The sequence below is a fragment of the Bos indicus genome, chromosome 23 (assembly GCF_029378745.1).
Source record: "Bos indicus isolate NIAB-ARS_2022 breed Sahiwal x Tharparkar chromosome 23, NIAB-ARS_B.indTharparkar_mat_pri_1.0, whole genome shotgun sequence".
NCBI lineage: Eukaryota > Metazoa > Chordata > Mammalia > Artiodactyla > Bovidae > Bos > Bos indicus.
The window spans coordinates 25681728-25705249 of NC_091782.1; the positions used below are offsets into that span (position 1 = coordinate 25681728).

The window sequence follows — 23522 nt, forward strand, 5'->3', positions numbered from 1 at the left end:
TACTGAGTATGGCATACCGTCAGGGATGTACTTGGGGCCTCAAGCCTCCATGGGAAGAGTAATTTCCATTCAAGACAAGTTGACTATTTTATTATTATTATTAGGCCGCAGCCTAGCTTGCTGTATCTTAGCTCCCTAACTAGGGATCAACTGTGGCCATAGCAGTGAAAAGTGCCGAGTCCTAACCACTGGGCTGCCCGGGAATTCCCTGACCATTATTTTACGCCAGAAATGTAGATCCTGAAAGCAGTCAACTTCAAAATCAAAGATTTGTAGCAGAACATGAGGATTCCCCCACTCTATCCAAGGGGTAGAGGAAAAATTAGACATACTATGTGGCGTCCCTCAGCAGAGCATCTCATGAGGCTGTGGTCCTTCTACCTTATAAACCCTCACTCTAACTGCTTCATGCTGAGTAACCACAGTTGCTTAGAGGTTCTCACGAACATCTCAATTCACTTTCCATTTTAAAAGTCTCCAATGAAAAAAGTCACATCGGCATCCTACGTACCCAACCCTTTGCAAGCCCACCAAGGTCCTCTGTCCATCAAATCACCCAGACAAGAATATTGGAGTGGGTTGCTGTTTCCTTCTCCAAGGGATCTTCCTGACCCAGGGATCAAACCCATGTCTCCTGCTTGGCAGGCAGATTCTTTACCACGAAGCTACTAGAGAAGCCCTAATCATTCCCCCAAAATATTAAAAACTCAATTGCTTGCACAAACACCATATGACATCACTCATATGTGGAAACTAGAATATGATGCAAATGAACTTATCTTCAAAACAGAAAGACTCACAGACATAGAGAACAGACTTGCGGTTGCTAAGGGGGAGGAGAAGAGGAGGAAGACAGGATCAGGAGCTTGGGATTAACAGATGCAAACTATTACATATACTAATAGGATGGATAAACAATAAGGTCATACTGTATAGCACAGGGAAATATATTCAGTGTCCTGTGATAAACCATAATGGAAAATAATATGAAAAAGAATGTATATATATATATATATATAGAGAGAGAGAGATAGACATAAAACTGAATCACTTTGCTGTACAGCAGAAATTAACACATTGTAAATCAACTAGACTGCAATAAAATAAATTTTAAAAATAGCTCAATGGCTTTCTGTACATTTTCCACATTTTTGTCTGATCACACTAACAGAATTTCTAAATATACAGATGGATAACAAACAAGGATGTTACAGTGGTCAGGTTCACACATGGTTATAAAGGATTTATTCCAGCTTGAGAAACAAGAGGGAAAAGGGGAAGAATCAAGAAAGAAAATCCACAGATGCAATTACAGTCCAACTCACACTGTGCCCAGAGTGACTAGTTGTCAGTGAATAAATGGACCAACTTAATCGACCAGTTGCAATTACATTAGCCAAGTTTGCTGAAGCCCAGCTCACCAGGGACCATAAACTGCAAAGAGGAAAATAGCAGTTCTGTGCCAACTGCTCACAATTTATTGCTCTCAAGGAAGCCGGTCTCAGGGAGCAATCCTGCGTATCTGTAACAGGTCGAACACAGAAACAAGCACACACTTACCTATCAATGTACTCAGCATCAAAATCAAAGGTTTCTGACCTTCCAGTGATAATCCAGCCATACACATGTATTAGCTTTCCTGTTTCAAAAAAATTTTTTTTAATTAACCTATTCAGCTCACACTCTAAATATATAACATACACTGTATTTCGTTTTCAGTTATCTCTACTCAAAATGGCCAAACTGGTCATGACTCAGAATTCTAACACAGTTTTATAAATTGTACAACAGGAAAGGATCACCAAGTACGACCCAGTCATCAATCAAAGAAGCAAAAACAATCAACCATTGCCACTGCAGACTTTATCAGGTTGGTATGGAGCAGAAGGAGTAGCAGAGCTTCCTCAGTCCCCGGGAGGGAGGGATGGAGGAAGGGAGGGAGGGCCTGCTGAAATACACCGCCTTGTTCCCCTCTTGGCTGTGTATAGACCACTCACCTACACGGGATTTAAGAATAATATTCTTTGGGAGTGTTCCATGTGACTTTCCTCTGGACACATGTGATAAGAGAAGGCTCATATCACACGATCTGGATGGATATTCAAAAATACTAAACTTTTTTCTGTATCTCAGAGTACAAAAGATAAATGTCACGGATGAACTGATCGGGTAGGAAGTCAGAAAGAAGGACACGAGAGAGCAACAGAGCCCTGGCTTAAAGAATGAGCCACTGCACATAGTATTCATTCAACAAAAATACTTATGTTCAAACATCAGGCAAAATGGGGATCCACAGACAGTTGGCACTGCCTTGCTCACTGATGAGGATGACTTGCTCAGCTGGGTCTCCTCTATGCAATTTGCAGAGATTTCCATTGGGTAGCAAGTTTTCCCCTGATACTCGCCTCTTTTGAGTTTGTAGGAATAGGGGAGCAGGCATCAACAACCCTTTTCATCAAGGGCACTCTCAGCACTACCCCCAACTTCTCTGCTCAGAGGACCTGGGAAAGAAATCTAGAACAGCCCCTTCTCAGAAACATTCTGGGACCCATACCAGATGCTACTTGAGCTGACTTCCTCCAGTTGAAAAACACCTAGATTCAGATCTGTGGAACGGCATGAAGCAAGGTTTGAAGCAAACATAGCAAGGCAATGCAGTTCAAGTTCACCACACAATCCCACAACCTGCAAGAGTATGCCTTCCAGATAATGATAGAATTTAACCATTAAGGCTGTCATCTTCCAGTATCACAATGCTAAGAGATAAGAAAGGTGCTGGTTAACTAGACAAAACCTCAAAATTAGAAGAGAGAAGGGCACCTATAGGGCTCATGAGGCCACTGACTTCAGAGGACTTTGAATTTCTTCATGGCTACACTTAAGGCCAAAAAAAGAACATGACCAAGAAGTAATGCTCCTGACATACTGTGCACATGTTTTATTAATAGGAAGTGATTTTAGCTGCAGTCATTGGATGACTGGTCCTAAAACAATGGAAAACTTCCAGGAAGTACGGCAGGCACTTGACCAGAGAAAGAGTACAATGAGTGGGAAGTTAGTCGACTTAGACAAAGGTCATGGGATTGGCGGAAGCCTAGGGCTTCCCTGGTAGCTTGGCTGGTAAAGAATCTGTCTGCAATGCAGGAGAACCTGGTTCAATTTCTTGGTCGGGAAGATCCCCTGGAGAAGGGATAAGTTACCCACTCCAGTATTCTTGGATTTCCCTGGTGGCTCAGACAGTAAAGAATCTCCCTGCAATCCAGGAGACCTGGGTTCAGTCCCTGGGTTGGGAAGATCCCCTGGAGGAGGGCATGGCAACCCACTTCAGTATTCTTGCCTGGAGAATCACCGTGGACAGAGGAGCCCTGTGGGGAGCCCAGTGGGCTACAGTCCATGGGGTTGGGGTTGCAAAGAATTGGACGTGACTGAGCAGCTAATCACAGCACAGCACGTAGAGTCTGAAGGTCTCTACTACTGTTGCCATCTAGCAAAATAACTCACCTTCATTTCATTAGGGCTAAATGATCAGTTTCCTGGCTTTGGCAGGCATGATTTCTACAACTGATGGGCACAATTTTAAAAACGAATAGGAGGTTATAGAAACTAGGAATTCCCACGAGTTTTTGTTTTATTTCTAAACAAAGAAGCCCAACAGCAGCTGACAAATGGCCAAGCCAGACCACGTGCTGGGGGAGGTAGGGGGTGGATTCCACGTTACAGTGGAGGACTGTTAACCACATATAGGAAATCAACTGCTCACAAAATATCTCTGCTGTCCCCGCTATCTCCCCCATCTCCGCGGCTGCTACTCTGGGCAGGCTTCCCAAAGGAAATGAGAGTAATCGTCTGGAAAGTGATTTTGAAGATGCAGCCATGTGGATCCGGCCCAGAGGGACCACTCCAACCAGTTCTCCCTGAAGGTGGAAAAGACAGTGTGAAGAACTCAAACTGGGTGGGGGAAATGGCCTTGATTAATCTGAGTGCCAGCTGATGCCCTGCGTCACACTGCTCACAACAGGCTCCCTCCTCATCCCTCATCCTAACAAGGCTTCTATCGTCCAAACAGGGGGAGCGAAATGACAGCATGTGACTTTCACAGGTCACATCTCTTTTTAATAAAACATGATCATGTCTTGATTATTGAGATGAATGGAATGGAGCAGATCTGTGAATAATGTGACTAATAATGCCAAATTCGTATTCTTCAGGATGTAATTTAAAAAACACATACATCTGTGTGTCTATACACACACATGCGCCAAAAAGTACAGACACTTCATTGAGTAAGATATTCATTTCGACATTCCTGAGCCATTCGAAACTAGATCAGTTCATGTATTGAGACCCAATCACAAGTAAAAGCTGAACAACTTGTATCCCCATACTTATACCATCTGGAATCCCTGAACAAACAAGAAACCTAAAATACGTGTAGGAATTCGTCAAGAATCAGACTGCAAATTGTATGTAATCCTAGCTCTGTTTACTACTTAGTTTTAAAGCAGGCTTGGCAGGCCTTAGTTGCAATGCTTTCTTTTGAGTCCAGCCTCAACCCCACTAGCGTTCTCTCTTCTCTTCTGTCCTCTTGGTCTCTGCATATCCATGTGCTCGCTAACTCATAAACAAACTCCCAGGATGAGGACCAGAGTTAATGGCCTTCCAATTGGCACCCAACTCGGCTCAATACAAAATACAATCAATGTAAGGTACATGGGCCCACTCTAGATTCTGTCTGGGTCCAAACCTCAGCTTGACCACTCGTTAGGGGTATGCCTTTAAACAATGGAACTAATAATAGTTCTTATAGCACTAGGTGTTATGAGGATCTAATGAGATAATATAAACCAAAAGCTTAGAACAGATCCTGGCTCCCAGCAAGGGTCAATAAAGGTTTGCTAGTACATGGGTGTGGAGAAGGTGACGGCACCCCACTCCAGTACTCTTGCCTGGAAAATCCCACGGATGGAGGAGCCTGGTAGGCTGCAGTCCATGGGGTTGTGAAGAGTCGGACACGACTGAGCGACTTCACTTTCACTTTTCACTTGCATGCATTGGAGAAGGAAATGGCAACCCACTCCAGTGTTCTTGCCTGGAGAATCCCAGGGACAGGGGAGCCTGGTGGGCTGCCGTCTATGGGGTAACACAGAGTCAGACACGACTGAAGTGACTTAGCAGCAGCAGCAGTATGTGGATGATTATAAACTTAGGAGTGATGATGATATCTATTTTCTCCATTCTCCAGAAACACCTGGTTTGATTTTGCTGGTCTCTCTTTCTTTTCACGTAAGGATTCCTTTGATTATCAGTGACCTAATAGAGCAAAAGTGCCCAGAGGTGAAACCAAACCAGGTTTAAAGTAAACCAGAGGTTGACACTCACCTTCAAAACAACATCAGAGAAGTGGTAAGATTTTCCTGTTTATGGAGACCATTTACCAGGGTCGAAGAGTTTACAATAGCTTTGGTAAAGAGATTCTTATTTATTCCTTTGTTAATAGATTTCTTACCTGGAACTCCACTGGGTGGATTAACTTTGTAAACAATTGGTGTCTGTGCCCTGGAAAACTGTTTAGAAAATGTTATCACGGTGAGCATTTCATTAGAACAACACAAAAACATACACAAGAAGCCTGTCATTCCTCACAGGTCGTTCATCTACGGAAGCAAGTCGCTGTATTTCCTCAAATCACTTCTACTACTTTTCATCTTCATGATATTTCTGTGAAGCAGAGACGATAGATGTTATCATAGTTCTTCCATGGATGAGGTCAAGGGACTCTGACAAGGTCATGTGTCTCCCTGCACCATTTATCACTCACACCTGGGCAAATCTGTTTCTACCAGCCCACCGGTCATACCAGGAGCATGTTTTACCAAAGGAAAGGTAGACAAGCCATGCTTTAAAATACCAACCTTTTAATTCCTTTATTGCAACTTGATATCTTGGGGTCTTAAAGTGTTTTTTTTTTTTTAACTTTTCTGGACAATAATTTGCTTATTTAAATTGAAAGGATTGCAACTTAAATTATTATCAGTCAGCACCTTGCAAGCTATGAAAATTAGAAGTTTGAAAGATACGAAAGGGAGATTTGTTCGGGAAAATGCAAGGTGCCTGTTGTGGGGGGGAACATGACGCAACGAATGAGAAGCAACATTATTCTCCAGGGAGGAAACCAGCATTGATGGGACAGGCAGGGGAAGCCTGGTCGTGGCACTCAGGTCACCTCCTGCAGCGCGTCATTTGCTAGCTATAAGTTCCAGAGAGGCAGGGGCAAGGCCTAAGTCATTGGTTGCATCCCTGGGCACAGCCTGGTATAAGGAGACATTTACATTTTTGTGAATGCATGGAGAGGCCCCATCTGAGACAACTGACACACTGCCCGGAAGCAAAGGAGAAAAGGAGACAATTCCAGGAATTCCATATCACCTGTCATCCTATGGGTTAGTCCCAGATTACAGGGCCAGTGGGAAGAAACAGAGAGTCATAAGGATGGACTGCCCTGGCCGCGGTTTGAGCCACGTGCTAATGATTCACCCAGGAGGAGACCCAGTCTCCCCATCCTGCTACCCTCACCCCCACCTCTTATAGGCGCCTAGACCGCCTTCCCTCCCCAAACCTACTGTACCTCCCGTCTGCAAAGCCAAGACAGCAAACTGTTTTGCTTGGTCAGCTTCCAGCACCCCAGGAGTCCACCTTCCCAGGGAGAAGGTCACTAAAGAGTAACTCCAGTGTTAATCACCAGCCCTCATCAGACATCGTGAATCAACGGACTTTGATGGTGTCTGGGCAAGTGTGGGCTTTACGTATTGATTCACACATCTGTGCAGTCTGTCATCAAGGTTAGTTTCCTCCCTTCCTAACAGAAAGGTTAGAAAAGAGTGCACAGAAAATATGCACAGTCTGGGGGTCAAAATAAGAATGCTGTGACTTCACAGGCTGGGAGCTGTCTCTGCTGGCACCGAAGGATAAAGATTAACACAGCTCCACACACACTTGCCAAATGTACACTCCCTCTCTCCCAGCCTCCTCCTGCACCCAGACCTCCACCTCCACCAGGACACCTTTCAGACCACTGTCATGCCCACTGGGACTTTATCATGGGAGCTTCGTGAAATAGAGCAGTGGTTACTGCCCCATCTCCCAGAAGTTAGAAACGGAGGCAGATGAAACAACTAAGTCCAAACCACACAAGAAAACACACCCGTCGATTTCCAGCTTAAAATACAGGGTCTACCCTTCAGCTGTATGCCTTCCTCCAGAAGAGCAGGGGAAAGAGAGCTTGATCATCCCTCCCGGGTCCTCAGGGTGGTGGAGCAGGCTCAGAGGGAAACCTCGGAAAGGGCTCCACTCGTGATTTCTCTGTGAGCTGACATGACATAAAGCTGTACTTTTTTAAAGAGAAACAGGCCTCTGGTCACCCACCAAGCTAGAGACATGACAGAGTGAAAAATTAATGAGCTTCCAAACCTGGCTTTCCTCATGCTGATCCCTGAGCCCAAGTAGGGTCGGCAGCAGCAAGATGGGGAGCTGAGAAGCAGAGGATGAGAGTGACAAAGCCGAGCCACCAGCTGCTTGATAAACCTTCTGTGAGCTGTTCTAACTTGTCAGTGCCTGCAGCAGGCTCTTTGGAGTGGACTGGCGAGGTGGAATTAATTTTTAATACACACGGTTCCCCTAGCCCCAGTCCCCAAACAAAGGCAGACACCGGGTTTCCTTCAGCTCAGAATGCCTCTCATTAACTGCATCCCCTGGTGACTTTTCATCAACTTACCGAGTTCTGGGAACCACTGAAGGACTTGCTATCTTTAATGTGCGATTTTAGGAAGTGTTTCTTTTCTTTCCCCTCTCTCTCCTTCCTAATCTTTTAATCAGTAGGAAAACTATTATCTGGGGTGAAAGGCCATCAAAACCAAAAACAGCATGGTGATTAAGGACCATGCCCAGCCATCTCTCTTCTGTTTTATTCATTGAGACACTGTAGAGGTGGTGGTGCGAGTCTTAATAAAAAAGAATAATTTTTTTCTTTCTGCCTCATATGTGCAGAAGCAAAATTCTGGAAAACAAGATTCCCTTGGAGGGAGAAACAAGTTGCCAAATGTGAATTGATGGCAAATTCTAAAGATGAATTGCCTATATTAAAATGCAGATTGTATGAGAGATGAATTTGGAAAACGAAGACTTGCTGTACAGGAGCATTAATTAACAACTGAACTGTGTTCTTAGGAACCCTCTTAAATGGAGGCTCCTTGTGGGAAGTACAACCATGGCAAGGGGCCCTGCTGAACCACTGCCCGTTATGGAAAATCTAGAACCTATGCTTTCAGAGATTATTTTAGTGTATTAATAAAACCAATCTGAAATGGGCAGTAGACTAAACAACATTAAGCCCCAATATAAAATTAATGCATATGGAACCTCTAAAATAAGCCCAAGCATTGGCTCATAAACTCTCACTCTCTCTCCCCAAACCACCCCCACCCCACCCTGCCCTGATTGCTTTTGGCTGTCTCTCTGAGCTTGAAGGAGAATTGCAGCAGCAAATGCCCTTTCAGTTGAGGATTGGAAAGAGAAGCAGAAATCAACCGTGAAGCAGACAGGAAGGTACAACTTGGGTCCCTGAGTCCCTTCACCACATTGATACTCCAAATGATCTCTGTAAGATGAACCACTGATGCCCAATGGTAATCTTTGAGGCTCCTCTATGGGCTTCCATTTAAATGAGGATTTAAACGCAGGTTCAAATTCTGGCTCTACAATTTATGAACTTGACGACACGGCCAAATTATTTAATCTCCCTGAGTCTCAGGTTTCTCATCTGTAAAAACAGATGTAATGCCTCTCATTAACTGCATCCCCTGGTGAATTTTCATCAACTTACCGAGTTCTGGGAACCACTGAAGGACTTGATATCTTTAATGTGCAATTTTAGGAAGTGTTTCTTTTCTTTCCCCTCTCTTTCCTTCCTAATCTTTTAATCAGTAATAAAAAGCTACCCCAGAAAATTGAGTTAATGAGTATAAAGCACTTAGCGAGATCCTGACATTCACATGCTCTATACTAACTTTCTTAAGATAGTCTCATAAACCCCATAACTATCATCTACCTGTCCTCTCATCCTGGCAAGGCAGACAGACTCCCTAGCCGAGGTGTAACTTGCTTGTCGACAGTGTAAGCACACCCTCAGATCAGGCAAACACACTTTCCTCCCTCCTTGGAACCCACCTTGAAAGTGCGGCCGTCTTGTGGTCCTGGATGTGGGCTGCCTACCACCTGTCCCCCAGCCTGCACTTCCAGGGAGTACACACCCTCCTGTGCTTCAGGCAGCAGAGATCTGAGGGCAGAAAGTGGAAATTCGTATGAATCACCCATGAATTGCCATCGACGGATGAATGGATAAAGACGTGGTACACAGATACAATGGAATATCATTCTACCATAAGGAGGAAAGAAACTGAGTCATTTGTAGTGATGTAGATGAATAAAGCGGAGAAGGCAATGGCACCCCACTCCAGTACTCTTGCCTGGAAAATCCCATGGATGGAAGACCCTAGAAGGCTGCAGTCCATGGGGTTGCTAAGAGTCGGACACGACTGAGCGACTTCCCTTTCACTTTTCACTTTCATGCATCGGAGAAGGAATGGCAACCCACTCCAGTGATCTTGCCTGGAGAATCCCAGGGATGGGGGAGCCTGGTGGGCTTCCGTCTATGGGGTTGCACAGAGTCGGACTTGACTGAAGCAACTTAGCAGCAGCAGCAGCAGATGAATAAAGAGTCTGTCATACAAAGTGAAGTAAGTCAGGAAAGAGAAAAACAAATATCATATATTAACGCATATACATGGAACCTAGAAAAAATAGCACTGATGAACCTATTTGCAGGACAGGAATAGAGAAACGGATGTAGAGAACGGATTTGTGGACCTGGTGGGGAAGGAGAGGGTGGGATGAACTGAGAGAGTAGCACTGACATCTCTACACTACCACGTGTGAAATAGACAGCTAGTGGAAGCTGCTGGAGAGCACAGGGAGCTCAGCGCTGCTCTGTGATGACCCAGAGGGGTGGGGTAAGGGGACAGGAGGGAGGCTCAAGAGGGAGGGGATATGTGTATACTTATAGATGATTCACACTGTTGTAAGCAGAAACTAACACAATGCCGTAAAGCAATTATATTCTAATTAAAAATAAATAATAAAATTATTTTTTAAAAAAACATGAATTGCCAAAGCTGCCAGTCCAACTTCACTACTTCGGACTTCCTTCCTGCACCTGTGTGTGTGTGTGTGCTTAGTCTCTCAGTCGTGTCCGACACTTTGGGACCCCATGGACTGCAGCCCACCAGGCTCCTCTGTCCATGGGATTCTCCAGGCAAGAATACTGGAGTGAACTGCCATGCCCTCCTCCAGGGGATCTTCCCAACCCAGGGATAAAACTCAGATCTCCCGCATTGCAGGCAGATTCTTTACCAGTTGAGCCACCAGGGAAGCCCAAGAATACTGGTGTGGGTAGCCTGTCTGTTTTCCAGGGGAACTTCTCAACCCAGGAATTGAACCAGGGTCTCCTGCACTGCAGGCAGATTCTTTACTAGCTGAGCTATCTGGGAAGCCCTCTGCACCTGTGAAGCAGAGCTAACCCAGGATTCCTGTATTTCACTTTTTACCTCCTCTACCCATGCATTCACTAGACTTTAAAGATTGGATCCTTCAGCAAAAGTTATGAATCTTTTATTGAAAGTACCTGAAATTTTAAAAATTCTGTCCTGTAAAGAGTTGGAAGGGACTTTGATAGATAATCTACTCTAGTTTCCATTTAAAAAATAATGAGTTCCATATAGAGGCGATTCCCAAGTGACTCAGTGGTAAAGAATCCTCCTGCCACCGCAGGAGATTCAGGTTTGATCCCTGGGTTGGGGAAGATGTCCTGGAGGAGGAAATGGCAACCCACTCCAGTATTCTTGCCTGGGAAATCCCGTGGACAGAGGAGTCTGGCAGGCTACAGTCCATGGGGTCACAAAGACTCAGACACGACTTGGCAACTGAACAACAACCACATATTCATGGATTAAGGGATCTGGGTAAGTAAACACCAATGTGAAGGGCAAAGTAGGACCTGAGTCTGAGGCTCTTTCTGATAAAAGGCATTGATTTTACATGTTGCCAAAAACTCTTGACTTAACACTTATTCCAGCAGCCCATAAACACTCCCCTTATCCCCCAGAGAGTCCTAGACCTTCTCTCCTCTTTTCGTGAAGATCACAGTGATTTCTTTGCCTTTTCAAGGCCACCATTCAGTCTGATTTTTGTGAGAGGAGAATATGATGAATACAGAGTTAGATTTTAGAAGTGTCTCCCCTCCAAAACTTCTCTTAAAATCTTTAGCATTACCCTAAATATTAAATCTTCACTGTCCAATGTGCTAGCCATTAGTCATATGTGATTATTGAGCGCTTGAATAATGGCTAATCCCAGACTTCCCAGGTGGGTCAGAGGTTAAGAATCTGGCTACCAATGCAGGGGACAGGGGTTCAAGCCCTGCTCCAGGAAGATACCACATGCTGCGGCAGAGCAACTGAGTCTGTGTGCCACAGCTGACCCTGCACACCCTACAGCCTGTGCTCTGCAAGAAGAGAAGCAGCCGCAATGAGAAGCCTGTGCACTGCAATTTGAGGGTAGGCCCTGCTCCCCAAAATTAGGGAAAGCCTGCACACAGCAACAAAGACCAGTGCAGCCCTAAACAAATAAATTAATTAAATATTTATTAAAAAAAGAAGAATTGTGGCTAGTACCAATTAAGATATTCTATTAAGGTAAAATACACACTGGGTTTTGAAGACTTTGTAGGCAAAGAAGGGTATAAAGTATCTCATTAATAATTTACATATTGATTACATGCAAAATGACAGTGTTTCCGATATGTTGAGCTAAATAACATGTATCATTAAAATTAATCTCACCTCTTTCTTTCAAATTTTTTAAGTGACTACTAGAAAATGTGAAGTTTTCTTTGTGGCTCGCATTATATCTTGGTTGGGCAGTGCTGATTTAGATGCTCCATTGCCAAATTTTGCAAACTCAGACGTCTTTTTATTATAATAACAGTATTTCATTGATTATTTTCTCACGTTTGAGTGCTAATTTAATTTGATATTCATCTTCCAATCAATGAGTACATTTAAGAGGGTTATATTTCTTTTCTTCTAAAATGGTGATATAAAGTCAATGGTGCATGTTAAAGTCATTAGTATGTTGGGGTTGAGAAAATAGAACATACAAATTGTTAGAGCTTTGACTTATTTCATAGCAAGTTCTTGCAAGAACTCTATCCCCTAAAATATTATATAACCTATGGAAATCATCTCTCCCTATAGTAATGCTATAAGGAACTTCAGTTTAAGAAATATCTATTGAGCATCTTCTATTAGCAAGATATTGTGCTCAGCATCATAAGGACTACAAGGATGAGTTGATCACATCCTCTGTCCTCAAAGCACTTAGTTTCATGAGGATGAATCTGAAAAGTGAGCAGCTGCCATAGTGTCAGGAGAAACAAAAAGCTGAGCAAACCTGGCCACTAAGGCTGTGCATATTGTGTCTTTGTGTAAATTACAAAAAGGTCCTCCCTCAAGGAAGATGAATTGCACAAGAAAGTGTGTAACACACACACAAACACACACATCATGTGGATGAATTCCTAGAACATGCTCCTTCCTCAAAGCCTGGATTTCACTTCCTACTTGTCCCCCTGTGAAGGAAGGGAAAGATGATACTCAGTTGGCTGTTTAGGGGCGAGGGAGTGTGTGCAGTATGGTTGGTTCAATAGGCAGAGATAGAAGAGGGGGAACTTTCCTGAAAGAGGAAACAGAAAACAAAAGGAAATCATAATCTCCTTTTCTCTTAACGAATGATCCACTTTCAGGCAGCATGTCTAAGATATTAAAGAAAGAATGAACTAGTGTAAACTTTGCTGGCCAACGAAAACTTAAGTAGGACGATAGAAAATCTGGAATCCTGTAAACATCACATCGAACTCAGCAAAGAAACTGAAGACTAAGGTGAATTTCCTTTCTAAATGGTTTTTAGTTAATGTACAGTCATTACAATTATGCCTACTCCAAAAGCAACAGTTGCTCAGTCATGTCTGACCCTTTGTGACCCCGTGGACTGTAGCCTGCCAGGCTCCTCTGGCCATGGAATTTTCCAGGCAAGAATTCTGGAGTGGGTTGCCATTCCTTTCTCCAGGGAATCTTCCTGACTCAGGGATTGAACCCGGATCTCCCGCACTGCAGGCAGACTCTTTACCATCTGAGCCACGAGGGAAGAAGATGGTAAAATGGCCTCATTTATTAAAATCTGAATATCAATAGAAACCTTGCAAAAAAATCAACAACTGGAAACATAATCCGACTCCTCCTTATAAATAGCATAAAATTCTCAAAAATCTTTCCCAGAGTCTCATCATTTCCCATATCTCATCCTCATTAAGCCTTAAAGCCCTGACAGGGAACTATATTGGTAAATGCAATCACTGCAGAAGTTGCTCTAATTCACCACCAAAAGCTACAGAGATGAAGAAAGTACTCATCCCATTTGGCCTTCCCTGTCCCGGGTACCTGGTCCTGCACATCACGGCTGGAACATCCAGGAAGACAGGGGAGACGTCACAGGGGATGCTGGGCAGCGTTGGCAGAGCCACATTCACCAGGTGGATCTCCAGCTGAGAGCCATTGGCGGGATGAAGGAGACCCAACTCCAAACCTGAACACAAGGCACAGAGGAGTCTCAGGCTGAACAGAGCTGTAATCCACACTGGGCAATACAAAAACATGCCACAAGGGGGCAGTGGGAGGCACTGAGTTTACCTAAAATTCAAAGGCTCCTTGTTTCCCAAGGCATTTCTGAGTGCCATATGAATGAGTGTTCTCATTTATGACTTTATTTTTTTAAAAATTCTCTTTTCAGGTCCATCCGTCTAAATCCAGGAAAGAATTCTCCAACCCTGAAAGTTACTCTTTATTGTGGAGTAAGATGGAGACACTGAGCCATGGTTTAGAAACTCCCGCATGTAGGATTATCAACAAGGAAGATAACCAAGGTTCTGGGGTCACATTGCTAAGTTCTATGCTACATGTGCATCATCTCATCAGGGTTCCTTGAGTCCACTCCACAGCTCAGAATAAGGAAATGGACCCAAACACGGAATGCTGTGATGTGACATTAGCACCTGTTGATAGTAACAGAGAGGGTGTTCCCTAGGTCCATCCCCCTTCAGGACCTCTTTTACATCTGGCCTTAGACAAGAAGAAACCAAAGACTCACATCCTTTAGGATTCTTTAGATCAGTAAATAAGAAACTTGCATTTGGCAAGACCAAGACTTACCATCAAAAATGACTGTGATCCATGTTCCCCCTGCGAGGCTTCCTTCTTCAGGTTCAATGTGGATATTCAGACAAGGCACTGTAAGTGAATAGGAGAGACAGTGGCTTCAGTGTGCAAATTCAGTCCCCCAGCTTCCTTTCAGCATTCCTCAGAATCACCAGTAGGGCTTGATACAGCCCAGAACAAGGTCCCACCCCGAGCTTCTGCTTCTGTCTGGGTGAAGCCCAAGAATTTGCATTTCTGACAAAGTGTCCCTTCTGCTTTCAGTCTGGAGAATCACGCCTTCAAAACTCCCATTTTAGGAAAAGTTCTGACTGATCCTAGACATCCAAAACCCCAGTGTTCACCAAGACTATCCTGAATTTCCACTTCCTTTGGAAGAAGCTTCAAGGATACATTTTGGTTCCTAATGGAAGCCGAAATATGTCTCCCCTCTTTCTCATTCTTTAATCAGGATATTTTATGTGTGTGTGTGTGTGTGCTTAATCACTCAGTCATGTCCGACTCTTTGTGACCCCAGGGACGGTAGCCCACCAGGTTCCTCTACCCAAGGGATTTCCCAAGCAAGAATACTAGAGTGGGTTGCCATGCCCTCCTCTAGAGGATCTTCCTGACCCAAGCATTGAACCTGTGTCTCCTGCATCTCCTGCATCGAATTCTTTATTCATCAGGTTGTATTTACAGTTACCACTTATTTCTAATATTTCCACTTCCCAGAAACTTTTAGAAGCTGTCTCTATTTTTAATCTTCCTACTCAGTACACCATCCTCTTTTGAATACATGATCAGAATGACTCCCCAAATACAAAATCCTCTAAATTCTTGCTTTGCCTGCTCAGAGAAGCAGTGAAGCATGAATCAGTGCTGGAATTTAAAAAAAAAAAAAAAAAAAAAAAAACCACTATAGACTTGCACACTAGGCTAACCTGGGTTCTCCCATACAGACTGCAGGCTGAGTATGACGTTATCAATGCCTCATCTTTGAGGGTGCTCCTGGATGGACATTCCTTGTCCGAGGTAAAGCCAGCAAAAATCAGCTCCCCAGTGAAGCCTATAAAACACTTGTCATTTTCTGTATCAGCAAAGTTAAAGGATCATCAAGGCCACGCCAACTCTGGCAAGCCCAGGGCATCCATGTACATATATGCAGGTGGCACAGTGCCCAAGAGTGATGATGCAACTGAGTAGGACCCCATGGGGCCTTCCCAGGAGGTGGGGGACAGGGGGCGTTGACAGGCTTTTCCCCATAGCCTCTGCTTTTCGTCCTCTCTGAGGATAACAGGACATATCAGGATAACAGTATTTGATTCACATTTCCTAAGGTGTTCTGCAAATATGAAAATCCCCCACCAAACGGAAGATGTTAACTACTCGATAAGCCTGAGCACAGAGCCCCAGGCCTTCAGGAGCCTGAGGACTGATAATGTTAACCTCTGTGACAGCATCCGGTTACCTCACCACCATCAGTCAGAATTGTGACAGCTGACCCGATGACCCCCCAACTCTCACCTGACTTTTATAACGGCTTTCCTGAAAATCTTCAGAGAACTCAGGCTTGTTTGGCTTTTGCTTTTCCCCCAGGGGATAAGCTATCATTCTCCTTGGACACCCCTGCAATAAACGTTTCTCTGCTCCAAACGCTGACGTTTCTGTTTGTTTGGCCTCACTCTACATTGGGAACATGAACTTGCACTAACAGTAAAGGCACATTCACAAGAACACAGTCGTTGGTGGCACTCTGGCCAGACCAGCTCACACTCGCCCTCAAAGCTGTATCAGATGTGTGTGCACTCAGTTGCTTCAGTCGTGTCTGACTCTTTGCGACTCCATGGACTGAAGCCCAGGTTCCTCTGTCCATGGGGTTTTCCAGGCAAGAATACCGAAGTGGGTTGCCATTTCCTTTTCCAGGGGATCTTCCTGACCCAGGGATTGAACCTGTGTCTCCTGCATCTCCTGCATTGGCAAGCGTATTCTTTACCTCTAGTGCCACCTGGGAAGCCCCCAAGAAGATACAGAGGATAACCGAATTTGCTGAGAAAAGTAGTGACACAATTTCAGAAAAGAAAATTTTAGTTGGCCGTTCATTGCTAAGACAAGCTAAGCCTTCCTTTGGGAAGATAAAGTAATAAAATCTAAAAAGAACTGCATTGTATGGCTCAAAAAGGAATTATAAAAAGATTATGAGTTATTATTAAAAGCTCTAGACTATAATAGCAACTTCCACTGGCTGTTAAAAATTAAAGTATATATTTGTAACTGTTTAATGTACAACCTCAACTAATAAGGAGGAGGCAGTGGCACCCCAGTCCAGTACTCTTGCCTGGAAAATCCCATGGATGGAGGAGCCTGGTGGGCTGTAGTCCATGGGGTCGCCAAGAGTCGGACACAACTGAACGACTTCACTTTCACTTTTCATTTTCACGCATTGGAGAAGGAAATGGCAACCCACTCCAGTGTTCTTGCCTGGAGAATCCCAGGGACGAGGGAGCCTGGTGAGCTGCCATCTATGGGGTCGCACAGAGTCGGACATGACTGAAGTAACTTAGCATAGCATCAACTAATAAACAGAAAATTATTAAGCAGAGAAAATTCAGTCTTAGAGCAGACACTTGTAGGTCATCCCCAATAATATTTCTGTTCAGTTCAGTTCAGTTCAGTCGCTCAGTCATGTCTGACATTTTGTGACCCCATTGACTGCAGCATGCCAGGCTTCCAGGTCCATCACCAACTCCCGGAGCTTGCTCAAACTCACGTCCATTGAGTCGGTGATGCCATCCAACCGTCTCATCTTCTGTCGTCCCCTTCTCCTCCTGCCTTCAACCTTTCCCAATAATATTTAAGTATCAGTAAACTAGTTCTCAAGGTAGCCTGCTGTGATCTCCCTAAAATCTCTTCAAAACACATTCACTCACCTGCCAGAAGTAGTACTTTGATACTTGTCAGAGAGATCAGCCAGCCAGTCATCTTGTCTGCTGAAATTGATCCTTTCAAAATTGCTCAGACATTAAACACATCTTCAATTTTGATTGGAGCTGCATAGCTTTATAAAAACAAACTGAAAAAAAAGATGACTATCATTTTGGCTTACATACAATTGCTTTGCTGTGTTAAAACTTGGAAAATTAAGGATCTTCTGAGAGACCCACCATCATCCCAACTTGCAAGAAAAGGACAATCTAAGAATCTTATATAAAATCATCACTATTCTACCCCCTCTCTTTGTCTCATTTACTCATTTTATGCATACGTAACCTAGGTAAGTAATAGTAACCTCTTGCGTTAATTCATTCTTAAACACTTACATTTTAAAAGTAAGGAAATCCCAGAGCCAAAATACTAGCTAATGGTGATGGGGGGAGGGGGTTGTTTTGTTTTGTTCTCTGGAAGTCTCAGTCCTCCAGGAAGCAATCAACATGCAAAAAAAGAGTAAAGAGCTTAACAAAATGAATGTTAAACATGGTAACAGGTTGAAAAACAGATGCTAATGGAAATTTGGACATTATCTTACCCTGGTGGCTCAGCCATAAAGAATCTGCCTGCAATGCAGGAGACCAGGGTTCGATCCCTGGGTGGGGAAGATCCTCTGTAGGAGGGCATGGCAACCCACTCTAGTACTCTTGCCTGGAGAATCCCATGGACAGAGGATTTTGGCAGGCTACACTCCATCGGGTCACACAGAGTCAGAAACAACTGAAGTGACCAAGCAGCAGCAGCAGCATCTTACTCTCACAGCAGAGGAAACAGGGAGGGAGAAACAGGAAGACAAAGCTGGACCCTCCAAACTGGACCCCAGGACTCCAGGTCCCTCTACCTCAATCCACCACGCCTGGATCAGCTTCCTTAAACACTGCTTTCACTGTGGCATTGTCCTGTTTAATGCTTTCAATTCAAAGCAAAACCTCTATCACGTCAAACAGAGGATAAGAACACTTGAGAGGATTTTTATTAAGAATAACTGAGTCGGACATGACTGAAGCGACTTAGCAGCAGCAGAGGTGATATATACCTAAAGAAATTAACACAGGGCCTGGTACAAAGAAGACACTCACAAAGGTCAGTTTTCCTTTCAAAGGCTCTCTGCGTCCCACAGAAAGCTCTGACTCCGCAGTTTCACCAGGACCTGCCCCTCATCGTTCCAACTTCCCCTTTCGCTGAACCCAGCAAGCTCCCCACACGGCAGCCTCTGCCTTGGATCCTGCTGGGCCCTTTCTAGAGTCCCCCAACTTTCTTGTGCCCTAATGAACTCCTGGCCTCCTTCAGGGCCCAACTCAGGATCTGCCTCTCCACGGAATCTGTCCCCCATGTAGATTCATAAATTAACTGGACTTCCCTGGTGGTCCTGTGGCTAAAACTCCACACTCCCAATGTAGGGGGCCCGGGTTCGATCCCTAGTCAGGGAACTAGATCCCACATGCTGCTACTAAGACACGGTGCAGCCAAATAAATAAAGGTTTAAGAAAAAAATTAACTGGCCTCCAAAAACAGAGGGCAAGGAGACACCTTAGAAGGACGCAAACACTCCAGATTGGCAGGTGCCGGGTTTCATAAGCAGGAAAACTTACATACCAGGCTTGTCTTGGGTGTTAGCAAGATGAGTAGATCTCCACCCATCACAATCTTAAAAGTTTATACAGAGGCTTGAACAGCATCGTCACGTGTTCAATCCCAATGATCCCAATGCCACATGGCTCTCTGAAAAGTGCATCTCTGAAAACAGCTCCTGTTGTAGAACCTTTGCGCAAAACGTACATTTCAAGTACTTGGGGTGGGGTGGGAGGAGGCCTGCTTGCAGGTGGACTGGTGGTCACGCCCTGTCCATGACCTGGAGGAGGTGGAGCAGCATCCACCCCTCTTGACCTCGTAACAGGTGAAGCAAGACTCCACATGTTAACATTATATCCTCAATGTAACAAACCCCTTTCATTGATATTGGGGGGGGAGGGGTTGAGAAAACACTGAAGCCAGAAAAAATAGTTTTACCATTACAAAATAAATAAATAAATAAATGCCCAGAAAAAGAGTATCTACAAAAAGCCTAAGAATAAACGTATCTGTTAGGGACGTCCGAATTAAGACAGTGCAATGGATAATCACCTGTAGCTCATTCCACTCCACAAACATTCATCGTATGCCTAATATACTCTGAGCACCATGCTTTCTTTTGTTGTTTAGTGACTGTCGTGTCCAACCAACTCTTTTGCAACCCCATGGACTGTAGCCCTCCAGGCTCCTTTGTCCGTGGGATTTCTCAGGCAAGACTACTGGAGTGGGTTGCCATTTCCTTCTCCAGGGGATCTTCCTGACCCAGGGATCGAACCCACAGTTCTTGCCATGTCTCCTGTATTAGAGGCAGATTCTGTACCACTGGAGCTGGGAAAACAGAGATAAATTATCTTTGTACCTGCCTTCAAGTACCGAGCAGTTGGGGTAGGAGCAGAAGCTACTCTCATTTACAAGAGGAGTTCTAAAGTTTTCAAGTAGATTAAGCAGGTGTTTAACTTGTAAAATTCTCTATATTTTACACCGATTTGGAATAGGATTCATTTTTCAAACATCTAATTTTCAGAAATACATCTACTGCCTAGAGAAAAGTACCCAGGAGTTACTTATAGTCCAAAAGCACTGGATTTGATTTACTTGTCACACCCAACAGAATATGTTAGGCACAGGAGAGTCGATTTTCAATCTGACTGGGATTTTAACATTTTATTTTGGTGCCTACTCCCAAATTTGGAACATCAGAAGTAAATAGTTGCATGCTGGTTTTCTTAAAACCCTGTGTTGGGAGGGGGCAGGTGGGAGGAAATGAGTGATTGGAATTAACACAGATACACTATCAATAAAGACTATGTGTAAAACAGATAACTAATGAGAACATACTCTAAAGCACAGGAAACTCTAGCCAAAGTACTGTGGTGACCTGAAAGGAAGTCCAAAAGGGAGGGGATTCACGTCCCTGTACAGCTAACTCCTTTTGCTGTACAGCAGAAACTAACACAACATTGTAAGTTAACTATACGCCAATAAAAATTAATTTTTAAAAAACCTCTATGTTCAGACCTACATCTTCCCTCTAAAACAGAGCAATCAAATCAATAACAAATGTATTTTCTCTTAAAATGATTATCCACTAATTCTTCCTAAGAACAAACCCAGCCTCCATTTAAATACTTTAACCAGAATATTTTCAACCAGAGGAGAGCTGTGTGCCTCTGGTCAGTTCTCTCTCCCCTGTCTCTCTCCCCACTCTGCCCTCATTCTTCCTCCTCCTCTCTCTCCCCTTCCCAGCCCCTCTCCCTTTGGGGCTTTGAAAAGACAAACCTGGGAGGTTACTACATCATATCCCCCAGTTCCTTTGTTTAACATATTAGCAAAAAGGCAACACCTAGAAAACACAGGGCAGAGACATTTCTGAACCTAACAGTACCTTTTCCTGTTCCTCTCTCCTTTGGACTCAAGGGAGGAGTCCTTTCCTTTCCGAACGACCTTGTTCCTTTCAGAATGACCTTCTTCCTCTCAGGAACCCATGGCTGTGTTACCTGGTGAGAGCCCACCCGCGGCGGCACAGGTAACTTACTTGGCTGTAACTTGTCAGGCTGTAACTCACCTAACTCGTTTGTGTCCCAGCCAAACCTGTGCTAAAGAAAAAATTCAGAGCTGACCATGGGGCAAGTTTAATGATTAACACAAGCTACTGAGGCTTTTTCCCCATGATCTTTTATTAATGATCAAAGAAAGTCTTAACATTTTTTTTCCACTTACATGTACCCTAGATAAGATGTTTAGATGAAAGTTTACCCAATGAGACAGACAGGTATTCAATGATTGAAAGAATTTGCCAGTAAGTCAGTGATCGAACACAGGCCCAGGAGAAAGGGCCACTGAAGGGCTGATCCCCATTCATGAGCAGTCTCTGACTTCTCATCAAGAGGAAAGGCTGCTAAATGCCCTGCCGCAGGTTGGCATTCTCACTATGCGGGGTGAGTCTAAATGTTACTGAGTCCAACTGCATGGCAGGCCAACAAATCGGAGACGAGATGTTGGGGTAAGGAATGCGAGTTTAAGAGAGCCCACTGACCAATAAGATGGCAGACTGTCTCAAAACAACTTCCTTATCAGGGTCTGATGCCAGGTTCTTTTACGGATCAGGGATGGGGGGAGTGAAGAAACAAAGTAAAAAGGCCATTAATCTTACAAATATCCCCTAGACTGGCAAGCCTGAGGCAAGGGATGTCTTAATTTCTTCCTTCTTACCATCTACAGGTGGACAGGGTTATAAACAGAGGCACTTAACAGTCAGGCAGAGGGGCAGGATTCTCCGTGGGCAGTTAGGTGTGATTATGATAACAAAAGAGCAAGTCACAGAAACAGTTCCAACATGAAGTGCGAGTTGCCTTTGCCCTGCAACCTAAAGGGCTTCCCTTGTAGATCAGTTGGTAAAGGATCTGCCTGCAGGGCAAGAGACCTGGATTTGATTCCTGGGTCTGAAAGATCCTCTGGAGAAGGGATAGGCTACCCACTCCAGTATTCTTGGGCTTCCCTGTGGCTCAGCTGGTAAAGAATCCTCCAGCAATGTGGAAGATCTGAGTTCAATCCCTGTGTTGGTAAGATTCCTTGGAGGAGGGAAAGGTTCCCCACTTCAGTATTCTGACCTGGAGAATTCCATGGACTGTATAGTTCATGAGGTCACTGGACTGTATAGTCCATGGGGTTGCAAGGAGTCGGACATGACTGAGTGATTTTTACTGCAACCTAAAGAAGCAGACAGGAGATGATCTGCTCAAAATCTTGCTAAGAAAGGGCTTATGCAAGCCCTCTCTATTTTCTCACTTCCCTTCCTCCCTCCTGACCTTGCATTTTGGCCAAGAGGAAGCCCTTGGCTTCCACCCATCACCTCCTGTTAGGACCCAGACCACAGGTCTCAGTCACTGGTTTGACTCTCTTGATGAGGAATCAGACATGCATCTGACCTTGGAGATCAGCACCACCTCCATACTTGGTCTATGTCTGACTTCCTTGTCTCTGCCCCACCACCCACTCCAGCTCACATCACCAGCTTCCTGATGGAGTCAGCCATGCCCAGTGGTTCCTGATCAGAAGAAATTCATCTTCTTTCCTTTGAGACAGAAGCCTTTTTAATAGAATTTGATAGCCCTGAATGTCCACCTCAAAAGACCTGGGAAGCATCCCAAGCAAGACTTAACCCTCAGAAATACAACACATCTCTCATGACTGTGGTGGAAGTATCCTCTAGAAAGTATGGGAAAGAAAGTGAAAGTGAAAGTCGCTCAGTCATGTCCGACGCTTTGCAACCCCATGGACTACACAGTCCATGGAATTCTCCAGGCCAGAATACTGGAGTGGGTAGCCTTTCCCTTCTCCAGGGGATCTTCCCAACCCAGGGATCGAACTCAGGTCTCCTGCATTGCAGGCAGATTCTTTACCAGCTGAGCCACCAGGGAAGCCCAGTAAGTATGGGAGTCTTTACCAAATCTCCTGTGCATCACAGCTTGGCAAGCAGTGACAAGCAGAATGATTTGCTAGCATTGCAGCCAGTCGGAGAAGGCAACGGCACCCCACTCCAGTACTCTTGCCTGGAAAATCCCATGGACGGAGGAGCCTGGTGGGCTGCAGTCCATGGGGTCACTAAGAGTCGGACATGACTGAGCAACTTCACTTTGACTTTTCACTTTCATGCATTGGAGAAGGAAATGGCAACCCACTCCAGTGTTCTTGCCTGAGATTCCCAGGGACGGGGGAGTCCGGTGGGTTGCCGTCTATGGGGTCGCACAGAGTCAGACGTGACTGAGGCGACTTAGCAGCAGCAGCAGCCAGTAGGGTAGAGAGAGGAGGCCTGGCCAGATCAGGTGGCCAGGGAGCCAATCACCCGGCCACCCTCCTCCCTCCTGAACCCCAGCTTCCACTCTAGACCCTCCAGGACAGGTCCACAAGCGTCATTTGAGCCACATGGGAAACAAGGAAGAACAGACAGACCAGATTCGGGGGAGATAATCAAAGGGGATTTCAAATGATTGGTAATTTTTATTTTCATAAAAGAAATTATATTCATGAACCACTTAGATGGTTCAAAATTATTTTTATAAAGAACATAATACAGTTTCTGCCCTCAAAGTGCTTGCTATTTGG

General features: G+C 44.5%; 1 protein-coding gene across 11 annotated transcripts in view; it reads right to left on the minus strand.

Annotated features, from left to right (window-relative positions):
• PKHD1 (PKHD1 ciliary IPT domain containing fibrocystin/polyductin) overlaps nucleotides 1-21009 on the minus strand; it is a 443081-nt gene extending 422072 nt beyond the window's left edge. For 5 of the 11 annotated variants that reach the window (XM_070778107.1, XM_070778111.1, XM_070778110.1 and 2 more), the window contains exons 1-7: nucleotides 20803-21009; nucleotides 17288-17430; nucleotides 14376-14453; nucleotides 13608-13752; nucleotides 9223-9331; nucleotides 5507-5564; nucleotides 1561-1639 (exon numbers count right to left, since the gene is read on the minus strand). In XM_070778107.1, coding sequence (XP_070634208.1) covers nucleotides 1561-1639; nucleotides 5507-5564; nucleotides 9223-9331; nucleotides 13608-13752; nucleotides 14376-14453; nucleotides 17288-17339 — 521 coding nt within the window. In that variant the 5' untranslated portion in view covers nucleotides 17340-17430; nucleotides 20803-21009. Of the gene's footprint in view, nucleotides 1-1560; nucleotides 8463-9222; nucleotides 9332-13607; nucleotides 13753-14375; nucleotides 14454-17287; nucleotides 17431-20802 lie in introns of those variants that run through there. The other 6 variants (XM_070778114.1, XM_070778116.1, XM_070778112.1 and 3 more) reach the window with 3 other exon arrangements.
• Between the last annotated feature and the right edge of the window lie 2513 nt (nucleotides 21010-23522).